The following is a 15246-nucleotide window of genomic DNA, read 5'->3' as shown; positions in this document are numbered from 1 at the left end:
TAGTTTTTTCGTCTTAAATCTATATAATAATCACCTCAAACTTAAAATTGTACTATCATTCAACGAAAATGAATTGTAAAAATTCTTTATATCATTTTATTGTGGTTCTAAATTAGTGATATCTAATTAAATATCAATGTGTATTATTTTATTTAGATTTTCAATTGACGAAGATCTATTGAAAAACTAATATGGTTGTACAAAATTTATCTTTTTATATAGATTTTAAATTAGTGAAGTTTAATGAAAATTCAATACGATATTCAAAATAAAATGGATCGAATGAAGTTGTGTTTTTCATTCTAAAATAATATAATTTCATAAATCAAATAATTACTTTTTTTAGAGCAAATCAAATACTTACTTGTATATATTATATTATGTAAAATAAGAGAGATAGAGAGGAAAATATGTTATTTTGAAATTCATGACTTATATAACTTTATTATTTAAAATATACTATTATTTACAAAATATATATCAAATTAAAATTCTTGTCGCAATCTTTAATTTGATATGTATATTGAATATTTTATCATTTACTAAAAGATATATTTTAAAGAAAAAATAAAGGAAAAATGAGAATAAAAAAGGAAAAGAAAATTCTACCCCCTCCCTCCCTAAAATTAGGGGTATGCATACACCGAACAACACAACAAAAATGGATCGAACCGCATCTTTTTGGTGCGGTGCGGTTCAACATGTAATGGTGCGGTTTGCAGTTCGATTTTTGACTAGAAGAATAGTTACTTTTTATTTATAACAATAATTACTTTTATGGTCCGCCCATAAAAGCAACCTACGACCCGCCCCAACCCCCGACTCGATCCGTCTTTTCCATACACTTGGTCTCACAGGAGACCAAGTCTATTGTGAATTTGTAATCATATTTGTATTCATCTTCTATAATTCATGGTTCAACAAAAATGAATTATTTTAATGTTGCCAATGATGCCTAGCTCAAGTGGTAAAGTTGGGCACCCAAAGACTCTCATTTATGAGAGATTTTGGGTTCAATCTCGCTTAATTTTTCCATTTTTCTGTGAGTAGTATTTTTACTTTTGTGTGGATAGTGTGGTTCCGTCTACGTGTGGTTATTTTTTTTATCTTAGTGTGGTGTATAGGTCCTCCCTGCGTGCAGATTACTTATCGGATTATATTTAGATACCTATTGTAATATTAAAAAAATATATTTTAACGTTGAATTGAACTTTCCTTCATTTGATAATCCAATATGTATTGAAAATTATACTTAACTAGATTGAATCAACCTGAACCTGCGAAAAGAAAGAGGAAATTTATTGAAGGCAAGAATACGCCAGCGATTTCTCCTCACTTAGTTCTTGAGCAGTTACATCCAACTTCTTCCGTGAAAATTCATCAATGGACAGACCTAAAAACACAATAAACTTAGTGACACAAAATTACAACAACAATGAGGATATGTCCAAAAAGTCCAATGTAGTAAAATAGTAAGCAGCAGAAAATAAAAAGATTTTTGTTTGTAAATATATAAATTTTCTTAAACTGTACATGAATAGAAATAAATGACCTTTTAATTTTTTTTTTCTTTTGCTTTTCTCACAATTTTAAAAGTTGAGTTGAAAGTTGAAATTTTCAACTTAGCCAAATCAGCGATGAGAAAAAAATGATTGGACCGCATCAATGCGTCATCGTTTATAACTAAATGTGGATTTAAGTAGTACGATTGAGGAAATTATGACAGATTGAGATTAATTCACAACCAATTCAAAAAAGGATTGACGGTTAGATCAAGGTACAATTTTCAAAAGCATGGTAGAGATATAATTCATATTGTGACAACATATTTATGGGGGATGAGACATTTTTTAAGACCATGGTTGAGCCTAGCGATGATACCTGAAGCCGCTTCTTGAATTTCAGTGGCGAATCCAAGATTTTTAAATTAAGGGTACAAGAGAATACCTTAAATTTGGATGAAAGAATCGAAATCTCCATAAAAGTCAAGGACACGATGAATTTATAAATAATAGAACTTGTTTCTTAACTTCAAAACTCTCACACAATGTTGCACCCTAAAAATTGTTTAAGCTGCTGCGTGAATGGAATTCTCTCTGGCTCTTGACTCTTGCCTATTTATCACTTTAATTTAGTTTGTATTTTTATTTATTAAGTAACCTATGCAAAGTAAAGCAGCCTTTTCTAAGCCCTATGATGCTTTTTTTTTTTTTAATTTAAAATTGGGCCCGAAGCCCAAATGAAATATAAGAACGGGGAAGGTGACTATTGCTCACATTCAGTTATTATTTGGGGGAATAAAATATATGGATAATTAAATATAATACATAGTCTATAATACTACTAAAAAAAATAAAATGTTGATTTGACTAAGTTGGAAAATTCCCAACCATCAACTCAACTTCAAATGGGGGAAATTTTAAAAAGTTTGCAAAATCAGAAAATTTGAAAGGTCATATATTTAGGTTGAAAGGAAAAAAAGTTAGTGGGGCAGTTTCAGAAAACCTCAAAAATTCCCAAAACAAAATATCAATAATATGTTTATTTTATTTTGAAATATATTCTAACCTTGAACAATCGACCACTCTCCATTCTTGCAGGTGACTAGAAATGAATAGATGAGACCCGTTGGGACATTGTATGATCCATCAGAGTACACACCCATAGAAACCCAAGTACCCTATATGGCCAACATGCATGTGTGAGTACATAAAGAAAGAAAGAAATTAAGCTGATAATCAAGAAATTAAAGCCACCTCTCGAGTGCCTACGATGCCTACGATGTTTAACTATAAATAAGGATTAATTGTCCGTAAATATACAAATTATGACCATATTTTGATTTTGGGTTAAGTATCAATTTCACCCCTAACGTGGAGGCCCTTGGAACGTTTAGCACCCTACGGGCAGGGGTGTGTCAACTAAGCCCCTGAAGTACCTATTTTCTTCCAATTAAGCCCTCCAACTTAACGGAGAGTTAACACCGTTTAACTTTTTTTATTTTTTTATTTTGTTGGTGATGGGACCTACACCTTCTTCACCACCAAACCCGCCGGAATCCAAGCTACTGACTTCGAAACTAAGCCCACATTTGGTTGGGTGTTTTTTAGAGGTTGGAAAGGGATTCGATTAATTGAATCCATTACTTATTGTTTGATTTGGGTAATGACTTAACCATTACCCTTACTTGAGGGTAACCCAATCACCCAATTTGTTACCTCTCAAAATAGATGGAAAACAAAAGAAATGGAATCCCTTACTAATCATTCATTTCCATTGTTAAATCAAACACTCAATAAAAGTAATGGTTATTGTTACCATTCCACTCCTTTATTTGATTTCATTCCATTTCAATTCCTCTACTTGAACCAAACGAGCACTAATAAGAAATCAAACCAGCAAATTAATCAGAAAATGAATTGAAACGACTTGATATAACAAAAACTGGAGCTGCGAATACCCTTCAATTGGGAGAGAATTGGCTCTCATGGCGTCGCCGATTCCGACTGTATCTAGAGCTATCCACACGTTCGTCCATATGGTTAGGGCGAACCCCGTGGTTCTTAATCCATCCGACGCCTCCAAAACCAGGCTCCGAATCCCCAACCTTCACACAATCATTTCGTCAAACAGTTGGGGTTCATAAAAAGCACCATTTGTTGAAGGAGGTACCTGTGGAGTCCGAGAGCTGTGGTGAGGCCAGCTATGCCGCCTCCGACTATCAACATATCTTGCTCGTGGATTGTGGGTTCCATTTGACTCTTCGTTACCGAGAATCGGAGCGTGACAAAGAAGAGAAGTTGAATTTTTGGATGAATGTGTGCTCTACTTTTATAGGGAATGATGATTTATGTTGTGATCGAAGACGAATGCAAATTGGCTATTGCATTGACCGGAATTGGTGGTGAAGAGGTGGATTAGGTTTCCGGTGAGTTTGGTGGTGAAGAAGGCTTGGGTCCCACCACCAACAAAATAAAAAAATAGAAATAGTTAATGGTGTTAACTCTCCGTTAAGTGGGAGGGCTTAATTGGAGGAAAATAGGTACTTCAGGGATTTACTTGATACATACATGCTCATAGGGTGCTAAACGTTCCAATAGCCTCCACGTTAGGGGTAAAATTGATACTTAACCCTTTTATTTTTAATCAAACAAAAATATTGGTGAAACAATGCACGGACCTTATGAGATTGTAGAATTTGGCCCGCGTCTAAATTGCATTGGTCAATAATTTGATTGATGAACAACCTAAAAGTACCCTTAGAAATCAATTTCAAATCAATTTTAAAATTAAGTGACAATTTTATAGTTATAATAAAACTAAAGGTTTATTTGTATACTAAAAATTTTCTTTTTAACTTATTTTTTTGGCCTTTTCATAAAATCAATTTTTATTATGGTGATATTTTTTCTATATTTTGTTATTTAGATAAAACATATAAGTTAAAAATATTTTTTTAATTATATTTCTAAATATGACAATTAGTTTCTATCAATTTTATATATACGAGGTGCAATGCTCGTATATCCATTTTCCAGAATTTAGATTCTGGCTCCATGTACCATTATTAAAAAGTTATCGTTGAGAGCTTTCTAACAGTATCTTTGTACTGTTCACCGAATTATGATCAATCAAGTTATAAGTCAATTTAGACCCGAGGCAAATTTTAAATGCTTGTAAAATTGTGTGTATTCTACTATTATTTTACCAACATTTTTTATTTTATTAAAAATTAAAATTTAATCATAATTAATTGTGTATTTACGCCTTTGGATCCAAAAGGATGAAAATAAAATTAAGCAGATCGAAAAAATCTGACCTGCGGCGCCGGTGACGAGAACGCGAACTGGTTCCTTCGCCATTGTTTCGCTCAATAGTCTAGATTTGAAATGTGAGATGGATCGAAGAAAGCTATAAGCTAGCTATGGAGATTGTGCTTAAAATTAAGCTTGCGAAAACGAAAACCTGATTTGATTCGAGAAGAGTATGTGAAGTATTTATGTGCAGAGTTGTTGAGGAAAACTCGATTAATCCACTAACAAACTATTGTAATGGAATGAGAAATATTTGTGTTCAAAACGTGGACTTCATGTTATTGCTCAAAGTTGGTTTTGATTACGGATAATCTTCTTTAAATAAGGCACTAGTTTAATAAAGAGATTTATTTATTGCTGAATATGTTTATAAAGAGATTTATAAACAAGATTTTGGTGTTTTTCATTGTCTTTTTCATTGCACTAGATTGATTAATAAGGAGATTAATTAATGGCCGGTAGTGATTGTCTGATAAAGAGATTTATAAGGAGAGTGCTACTTTTTCATTACACTAATTTTGCTTCCCTGCTACTCACAATTATAATTATTTAAGGGTAAATGTCACTTTCTGTTACGTCGTTTTAGCAAATTGTGAAAAATGTTTCAACCTAACAATATTGGCAAAATGATACCCAACTTATCAAAAAAATATTGTTTGTGTCCTGTTGAGTATTGGTGATACTCAAGTTTTGTAGTTGTCATTTTGTAGACAAATTTGCTAGTTTTGCTATCATAGTATTTGTCAGTGTCTGATACTTTGGCTGGTACAGTTCAGCACGGGTTTGCAGCTATATATTCGTTTTTGAAGTATATCTCGTGGGTTTTAGATATACTTGCTTCCTGAGTCCAGAGCATACACGTCTCCTTGGTTATTTGAAGATAAGGAGTCATCAAAAAGAGTCCTTGGTTCACAATATCTCTTCTAGGGTTTTCGTCGCCACATCTATATAAGACGAAGAGATCTTTCATTGAAGTTGGTTGCTGCTGCGTTTATTACTCTTATTCAGTGTTTAAAGAGTTGTTGGTGAGTGTGTTGAGTTTGTTCTATGCGTGAGTGAACGAACTGTTGAGTTTTGCTTTTTACGTTTGTAAGCAAAGTCGTGTGGTGTTTTGGGTTTCTTGTCTTTCTCTTTACCAGCCTGTTGGTAAAGATTATTTCGTAGGTGTTGGTGGTGAATAGGGTTTATTCACACTTAGAGAGTTGATTGTTGTTCTTCTCTCAATTGTTTACGGTAGTGAGGGTTTGGGAAGATATCATGGCTAGAAGGCTAGACGAGTTTGTTGTGTAAGTCCTACATATCTTATCATCACTAGTAAACGATTTACCCTTGGGCGTGGCCCCCCGACGTAGGTGTGTTTTACCACCGAACTGGGTGAATAATTCTGGTGTTCAGTGTTCTTACTTTCAGTAATACGTTTGTTGTTACTTTGTGTGGTACGTAATCTGATATATTGTGGTTGCGAGGTTTATGCAATTGGATAGGCAACTATTTCATGTCCTATTAAAAAAAATTTGGCTCCGAAAATTGATGTGGATTGCCGGGGAGGCTCATGGCTTGCCAACATGGATTTATTACATGTAGATTGTATTATGCTATTAAAAAAAATGAAATAACCCAAACAAAATTGTTAAGCAACACTGTACTCTCTCTCTCGCTCTCTAAACCTTTCTTTTAAAATCGATCTCAATTTTGGTGAAGTCGTTGACGAGTTTGTGGTAGTTTTGGAGATTTCGAAAACGGCCGTGGTGGTTGGTGACGAATGCGTTAGTAGCCTAGTGGCAAACGACGTCGTGAAAGGAGAGGTTGCCACCGAGGTGGATTTTGATCCGGTTTGAGACGACGTCGTAGCGTGTGGGTGGCCAACTTGTCAGCGATGATGTATTTCTTGCCTTTCGCCATTGTTGGGAGGTGCAAGATTTGCTTTTGGGGGGAGGGTTTTGGAGAAAAGAGATATGAGAGAGATGAAACGTGTATTTTTATTTTTATTTCTTTTATTTTCAATTCCTGTAGGCAAGCCACGTAGGCTCTTCGGCAATCCACATCCATTTTTGGGAGCTGAATTTTTTTAATAAGACACAAATAGTATTTTTTTTTTTGGTAGATTAAGTATTGTTTTGTCAATATCATTAAATTGGAACATTTTTTAGAATTCTCTAAAACGATGGATAGAAAATAACATTTACCCTTATTTAAATATATAACTTTTCTGAAAGCACGTTCGCCCATAAAGATGCTTTTTTATTGTATTCAAAAGAACATTCAAACGGTGCGAGCTTATGTTTATAAATAATACCCCCTCCGTCCCGCCGAGTTTCAGGCGTTTCTTTTGAGCACGAAAATTAAAAAGTTGTAGATTAGTATTTTAAGTGTGTAGTATAAAAGTGATAAAGTAGGAGAGATAAGGTAATAAAGTGATAAAGTAGGAGAGAAAAAGTAATAAAGTGATAAAGTAGGAGAGAGAAGGTAATAAGGGGTGCAATTAATTTTGTAAATTAGTGCTTTAAATTGCCTAATTTTTGTCAAAAAAGGAAATGACTCAAGCTCGGCGGGACAACCCGAAAAGAAATACGATTCAAGCTCGGTGGGACGGATGGAGTAAGATTTAGGGTTCAAATTTCACTGCTCCCTCTCCTTCAAATAAAAAAAAAAAGTTGTTGCTTTCCTTTTTATCTAAAAAGAAAGTTGTTGCGTTGGGAAAAAAAGATATATCCAATCCTTGTGTTTTGATGATACCAAAACTGTTAGAAGGTTCTTTCTAGTTAGAGGATTATCTTTCTGGACTTAAATGTTTAAGTCCTTTCGAATAGCTAGATCAACACTGAAGCTTTTGAGACTGAAGATAACAACTCAACTGAAGAACTCTCGAGTCATTGCAAGCAGTTCAACCGAAGACAAGAGGAGACATGACAGACTGAAGAAAGAAAGGATGTCTTCCAGCCACGCAGACAAAGTACAAGAAGACCACTCCTCCATCCATTAAGGGTGTATTCTCTTTGGTTGTAAATTTATCATGGGAAAATGAAGAATAAACAAAATTTTACCCTTCAAATCCTTACTTTCTTTTTCCTCATTTCCTATTTGACCCTTACTCATTCCTCCATTACACTACAAAGGAGGGATAATATTATCCCTCTAAAAATGGTGTGATAATATTATCCCTCATTTGTAGTGCGAATGAGGAATGAATAAGTGTTAAGTAGGCAATGAGGGAAAAAAAAGTAAGGATTTGAAGGGTAAATTTTGTTTATCCCTCCTTTTCTCATGATAAATTTACAACTAAACAGAACGCACCTTAAAAGGAGAATGAAGACAAAAGAACTTGAGTTGACTTGGACTGCATTTCACAACGGTAGGATTTGAAGAAAAGATCTCCACCAACGAATCTATTCTTTAGAGTTACTTATACATAGCTCAGGAGGATGCCCCAAGCAAATGGGGAGATTATAAAGAATTTATTAAATTAATTAATCTTTATATGAAATGTAATAGTTAATTAAATTAATAAATAATAAAGAATATATATGATAAATCATTATAAATGCATGAGAATCGAGGAATTTTAAAATGAAGCAATTCTAGACATGCCACATAGAATAACTCATTTTCTTATTATAAAGAAGATGTGTTACTATGTGTTCACTCTTTTATTTATTTTTATTTTTTTTGGATTATATGCACATATATTTTCTTACTTGGTTCTCCCCTGCATGTGAAACATCGGAAATGGTAAATGATTCTTTTTTGGGTGCAGAATTTGCAGTCATCTATGGCTGGCTTTGAGAAAAAGAAACAAGAGAGCATAGCGGAATAACAAAAGCTATAAGACATGAAGGAGTTGATCGATGAAGAGAGAATGATCCACAAATACAACAAAAGAGAAACTAAACAAGAAAGTATTCACGCCTCACTCTACTCACACTCCAGTTCGAGAATAGTCTGCTTAATTTACATAAAGACAAGAAATGGACAATGGTAAGCCAAGGACCCTACCTACATCGTCTCATTTCTGCACCATACATACAAGTAACCAAGCCAAGAATGAATTGCCTGACATACAAGCCATGTCAGAGGAAGCCTCCCGATTCCCGGTTAGACGAGCGAGGCCCATCATCTGCCGCAAAGGGACTAGCTTCTCATTTGCTGGAGGAAGAACCTCGTGGGCCCCGGCTCACCAGCGAGTTCCAGTTATTCTCGCTAAAATGTCCACTTTCGTAATATGATCCCAGACCGTGAGAGTTGTTGAACCCGTTGGAGAGAATATGTTCTTTGTGCATTTCTTGAACCATAGATGCTCGTTCGTTGTTTTGGTGAGATACGCCATTACTGTTTGTGGACAAATGAGTAGAAGCAGGAGAGCGTGACTGTGATGAAGTGGTTTCCCCTGATTTTGATTGCTCCGCAGAAGTAGAGTTTTCTTTGCCGTCGAGCTTTTTGGTATTTAGGAAACGGCCTCCGGAGCCTCTTAACCTTTTCATAGCATGTTTATGCCGAGATTCATGGAGATAAGGCTGCATTCACCGATGCAGAAAATATAAGCAGGATTTCTGAAGAAATATACAAGTAACACCAATAAAATCTGTAGCATTATGCACAGTATGCCTTCGTGCAGAGTAAGGAAGAAAGTAAACCAGAAATCACAATGAAGGACTAAGACTTTCTCTAGTTCAAAATACAAGAGATGGCAAGTGACCAATCAACAGCCTTTCACAAGTACTAAACAACAGCATGTTCATCCATGAGTTATCATCCCTCTCTTTGGGTTCAATAAACCTACAGTGTGGAAAACGACACTAATAGATGCCACGAATATCGAGAGATACTAAAGAAGAGGCATATAAAGATCAGATCAACATATACATGTATCCAACATTTTAATGCATGCACAATGGTTCCACATAAAAACTGAAACCAAAGAGTCGATTATGCAATACGCCACACGGTAATCAAGTTAAACTTATGTACTAGAATTATTGCATTCAAGCACTTTAGTTCTTCAAATTACAAGGAGGAAACACGTGGTGCCTCAAGGTGGTTTATTCCAGAAAAATATTGGTGATGCGGCAAGTAGAATTATGTGCTTCCTGTGTCAGACATGATTCCTCCAGATCTATCAAGTATCGTAACATGAGGAAATGCATGCAAAAATTGAAAGGAAAATAATTTCATTACTTTTCTGTTTTTCACCAATTTCTTTTCCAATTCAGCTTTTGCTCGTATTTGTCTCCGCCTCAGAATTCCATGGTACTGCTTTGCATTCACATAAACAGGTTCTTCTTCCATTTCAAGAGGCAGAGGCATTCTTCCTGGATGATATCCAAGCAAGTGAGGATGCACCTGGAACCAATTCAGACAAGTTTTCAATGCTAAATTAAAAGAGAGAAGAGAATACTTCCCAAGGCACCACCTAAAGCGATAACGAAAAGTCCAATACGTAGAAGAAGTCAACAAGGTCCTTACATAAATATAGTGAAGTGAATTTCACTCCAAAAAGTACTCTTAATTTTGAGATGTTTGAAACAAGCATGCACCACATTAGCCAGTTTCTTTAAGCAAGACATCCTGTGTCAAGATAACAATACTAATAATGCTAGTCTGCAATAGATCAACACAAACATTTTTTAAACTTTCATTTACCCTGAAGACGGATGGCCATACAGCATAAAAACAAATAACAGTTCTAGGCAGCCCAGAAATGCACCAAACTGAAGAATTCAGACTCCAGCACCTATCCCTCACTGAGATTGAAGAAATTTTCGTTTCACACTCGTGAATACCCCCATTCCAAAAGTTAAGGAAAGGAAAAAGGAGAAATTTAGAAGGAATAGGAAAGCCATGGAGAAGGGAGAAGGGACATGGGATAAAAAATTGTCTCTGAGTTTCAAACTGGAAATTAGAGAGTAATTATGGCATAAGTCAAACAAAAATAGGTGGAATTTGGACAATCATCAAGTAGATACTCAGGCCTAGACATCGTTTAAGGTTCCAATCTAAAACTAGAAAATGCTACAAACAAAATGAAAACCATTCTGCATTCTCCAAAATGTTTATCATTCCACCAGATGAGAGCAAAAGATGGACGCCATTCAAATGCTCTGATCAACCCAGTCTATTCCCATTGCTAAAGATGGAAGACATTTTTATTTTTTTGACTATATGTACCCATGTTTACATATGCATTGAAATTACAAAGGGAATATATGTGATTACATATGCAAGCACAAACAACTTCAAATCTACATGTGTGTGTGGTCATGTGCACGTCTGCATTAATAAAGAATTTAATATAGCATAGAAGATAGAAACATAAACAAGTGCAACCCATAAGAAGATTTATAAGGAAACGCCAACATATCATATATGATATACTATCTCTATCTCTTCTCTTTTCCTTCACATTTTATTGCCCTTAACAGCTGTGCCAGGCTTAGTTTTAGTGTTCCATGCACTGAAGAGGGTAAGAGTGAGATTTGTCTTTACCGGCGCCCCATATGTTAAAATCCCCCCATATTGTGGGTCTGCATATGGATATGACGTCAGCATCTGCAAAGTAAAAAATAAGAAAGAAAAAACAAATACAAATTGTTAAATCTGTTAATCTAGAAAAGAAACTGATCACTATATTACTGGAAACTGTTGCGCAGCATTAAATAACTGTGCCATATCCATGTCTTTCATGTACGCTGTGGATAGAAAGGGGGTGCTTACAATAGAATGACCAACAAGCTCCATTTGTCCATTTGCATCAAGATGCTGTTGCTCTTGCTCGCCATTGTTTCTATTCAACCCTGAATGAGGATGTATACACAAAAATTAGCTGAAACAAAAATAGATGCTGATATGGGACATATCAAAGCAATTTAGCTTTTAGTTATGCCTGTAAAAGTATGGTGTAAACTGATTTGAGAAAAAAATTAGGAAGGCAAAGGAAATGGAACTACTGTCAAAATTGACAAAAGTGACGAATGAATCAATGATTAGCAATCCAGAGTTTCTATACAGCTAAAAGACCATAAAGCTGTACTTTTGTTGGACATTCATATTATAAGACACCACTTAAGAGGACCATTAGTTGTTTTGGATTTTAAAAGCAATTTCCAATTGGGAAGCTGGCTTTCATTTAACATTGGCCAATAATATTCAAGATCACCAACATCAGTTTCATATGCTTAAGCATAAATTCTAGGGCAAGGTACGAACCAATAAAACTTCACATAATCGCAAATTTATCTCCAGAGTTCTAATCTAGAAAGGAGTTAACCACGTACTGCAGATATATGTACTTTAAATAGCTACAATAAACCCATCATTGGAACTTGAGAAACTTAACCCAAGCAGACAGATTCTTGAAATAACTTCGAGAAAGCCAATCATCCACGGGAAACCAAAGTATGCAAAATGTGAAAGAAAGTATCCATGGATTATAACTGCTTCATGTTTTATACGTGAGAAGATACCAAACAAAATAGCTAACAGATCCATACAGCATGAGATATCCTTTTTAGGTCTCCAAGTTAAGACAGTATCATCACATAGTCTCTCATGGAACCAAAATCAACATAATCTGAGTGCATGATCAATTGAGTTACTATGCATTTGTTTTTCACCACTAGGATCCTAAGTAACATAAATTATAACGAGAACAAATAAAATTAGTATTACAATGAAGTATGAAGGAGAAGCTACACAAAAATAAACAAGTTGAGAAACAGCACATGAGCCATGACACCAATTCCATCTTACCCTGATACTTATCACTTCCAATAACCTAATTTCATAGATCTGGTATCAGTTACAGACAATACAATGTGAACATAGTATCCCCCCACAGTCACATTGAGGACACCTTGAAACCTCAGACATAGCTGGAGCAGCAAAGATTACAAGTTGAATAGTAAATATATAGAGCATTATATCATAACAAAACAGTAACATATATGGTTCAACACAGACGGTTACCAGAGTGAAGAGCTGTAGTTTCTGTATCCCTTGGGATCCCTTCAACAGAGCCTTGTGGTTGCACAGCTGCAGGATTTATGGAACTATCTTCTTGCTGCCCTGAAGAAGGCATGTCATTGCTCCCAAGACCCTGCCACCAAGGCTGACCATAGGGTGTCGAGGTCTGGATGCTTCGTAGTCCTTTCTCTACTTGTCTATTATTACTTTTTGTAAGCGTGGGCATTTTCTGTTGACTCTCTCCCAAATATTTAATGGCCTAATCATAATCTTTAAACCATACAATCATTAATATGTATAAACAACTTATAGAGATGCTACCCAACCAGTCAAAAAATGAGAATCTACAAAGCTGACGGAAATCTTTTTAAGTGAGGAGGTGATCCCAGATAATGCCAACCTCCTAGAGTATTGGAACAGTAATTTACAACAGATACAGTGCAGATGCAAAACCGAAGCAGTATCTATAAAGCATGCAATTCAATTGCGTAAAGTAAAGCTTATATCTGTCGGGGGTACCATCTTAAACTTCTCTTACTTAAAACATCTCAACACTCCTAGCATAATGTGAAGAAACGCAATTTTAATCATGTGGTGTCCAACAGATATTGAAAATATGATAAAAACAAAAATATTACAGTAAGAAATGCAGCTATGCAGCAGGCACCAAACAGCCTAAAAACAATGACAAGTCGAGACTCCAACAAGGCATATCAGAAGTTCGGAACTTCACCAGTAAGCAGATCTGTTAGCAGAACCTTAGCAATTTTCCAACTGAAGTTCCCAATGCAAGTAAAGCAGATACAGAACTTTACACTCTACCCGATTTACCTATGTTTGTACCAGATATACGAGATATAGAATAACCATGTAAACTTCCAACCATGATCAGAAAGATGATTTTGCCAAGATAAAAATGATTTTTTCCAACTTCAAATAGTAGAGTGGATAAATTAACGCAGCAATATTCAAATATATCATCATAGTTACACTTGATATAACTACAAAAATTATCTACCAAACTGAAATTTGAAGAAAAAACTCATTAATCAAACCAAAAGGATTTATAAATAGGATGACAATCCAAAAGTTAGGCCTATAAACAATTTCTTCCCAACTCAAACTCCACAAAATTTCCATGGTCGAATTAAACATAACAGGAAACTAAACACACACATGCACACAAAGCAATTTGGGGGGAAACCAAAAATAAAAGCATGTATCCACTAAATCCAGAAAATAAGAAATTTTTAGTATAATTTAAACTCCAACTAATAATTTCTCGTCTTCCGAATAAAGGCTAGAATTTGCAAACTCAAAATCAATCAACACAACACAAAATCACAGAAACCCTAAGCGGGAGCACTGAATCACTCGTCAGATAGATAAAAAAATTCCAAAAATTACCCTTAATTCCGCGCGATGATGTAAAAAGAGGTCCCGATTGAAACACAAAGCTATGTGAGACCCATTTTACCAGTGTATCCTGAGCTTACAGCACTTTGTTTGATAACACAACACATAAAAAACATTGGATATCTACATCATCGGCTTATATAATAGCATCAAATTTCTGAAGAGAGAGAAGAAGTATTTTCTGTGGACTTTTTTATATTTATTAAATTACTGTCGCAGTTTTTTTTATTTCTACGCCAATGTCGTTCTCCTTGTCTCTGTTAAGGAGGAAGAAATAAAATGAAAAATGTTTTTTTCAACAAAAAATAAAAAGATAAAAATGGAAAAGTGTCAAATACATAAAAGTTTGGATCAGCTAATGGGGTAGAACGTGTTGAGTGCCCCATGGAAGATGAAAAGTCGGAAATGCCCTTTTCCGTTTCTTTCTTTCCTTCTGTGGAGATGACGAAGCATCAAGGAGTCTAGGGTAAATTCGACTATGAAAAGTCAAGTAATTCTTTTAGGTAATTCGGAAATTTTAATTTAATATTTTTACAGAGTGTTCAATTAAAACAAATATGTATATTCTTGGGCATCTTAAAGGTGAAATGATCTTATATATAATTAATAATTCGATGTATTTAATTTTATTTTTTTAGAATGATGGCATGGTGACCCAAAAGAAAGATCAATGACTTTAGTTTAACAACTACACAAAAAGTAATAAATTCCGAAGAAAAAAGTATAGGATTTAAGGTCGTATGGTTGGTAAATGATAAAGTAATTGAGTAATTTATTTCCCAGTACATAATATATGGTAGCCTGTATGAGGTTAGGGGAGTTAATTCTAGTATATATTTAATGGAATATTTGATTAGATATTTTGATATATTTTATAAAAACTAATACTCTGTAAATTACTAGTACGTCCATTTGTGCGATGCACGACGAAGATCAAAATTAAACGACATATTTAATAAATAAATATAAATATTAAATATAATCAAAATATAAATAAATACAAAATATATTTTAAGAATAAATAAAATAATTTGTATCAATTACTCAATAAAACCCAGAA

The 15246-nt window shown here is 34.5% G+C and overlaps 2 protein-coding genes across 3 annotated transcripts; both read right to left on the bottom strand.

The window, feature by feature from the left end:
- Positions 1 to 3325: 3325 nt before the first annotated feature.
- LOC131006952 (monooxygenase 2-like) lies at positions 3326 to 4139 on the bottom strand. The gene is made up of 2 exons (XM_057934094.1): positions 3673 to 4139; positions 3326 to 3607 (listed from the first exon to the last, which is right to left on the bottom strand). The coding sequence occupies exons 1-2, from the start codon at positions 3753 to 3755 to the stop codon at positions 3391 to 3393; spliced, it is 300 nt and encodes a 99-aa protein (XP_057790077.1). The 5' UTR covers positions 3756 to 4139; the 3' UTR covers positions 3326 to 3390.
- Positions 4140 to 8637: 4498 nt separating this feature from the next.
- On the bottom strand, positions 8638 to 14496 carry LOC131006951 (nuclear transcription factor Y subunit A-1-like). Of its 2 annotated transcripts, none has more exons than XM_057934092.1 (6): positions 14178 to 14496; positions 12774 to 13040; positions 11523 to 11602; positions 11295 to 11357; positions 9987 to 10151; positions 8638 to 9325 (listed from the first exon to the last, which is right to left on the bottom strand). In XM_057934092.1, the coding sequence occupies exons 2-6, from the start codon at positions 12994 to 12996 to the stop codon at positions 8951 to 8953; spliced, it is 906 nt and encodes a 301-aa protein (XP_057790075.1). In that variant the 5' UTR covers positions 12997 to 13040; positions 14178 to 14496; the 3' UTR covers positions 8638 to 8950. The 2 variants fall into 2 exon arrangements, with proteins under 2 accessions (XP_057790075.1, XP_057790076.1); XM_057934093.1 differs by having other exon boundaries at positions 12774 to 13029; positions 14178 to 14431.
- Between the last annotated feature and the right edge of the window lie 750 nt (positions 14497 to 15246).

The sequence above is a fragment of the Salvia miltiorrhiza genome, chromosome 1, assembly GCF_028751815.1.
Source record: "Salvia miltiorrhiza cultivar Shanhuang (shh) chromosome 1, IMPLAD_Smil_shh, whole genome shotgun sequence".
In the NCBI taxonomy this organism is placed as follows: Eukaryota; Viridiplantae; Streptophyta; class Magnoliopsida; order Lamiales; family Lamiaceae; genus Salvia; species Salvia miltiorrhiza.
This window is presented reverse-complemented; position numbering and strand designations above follow the sequence as displayed.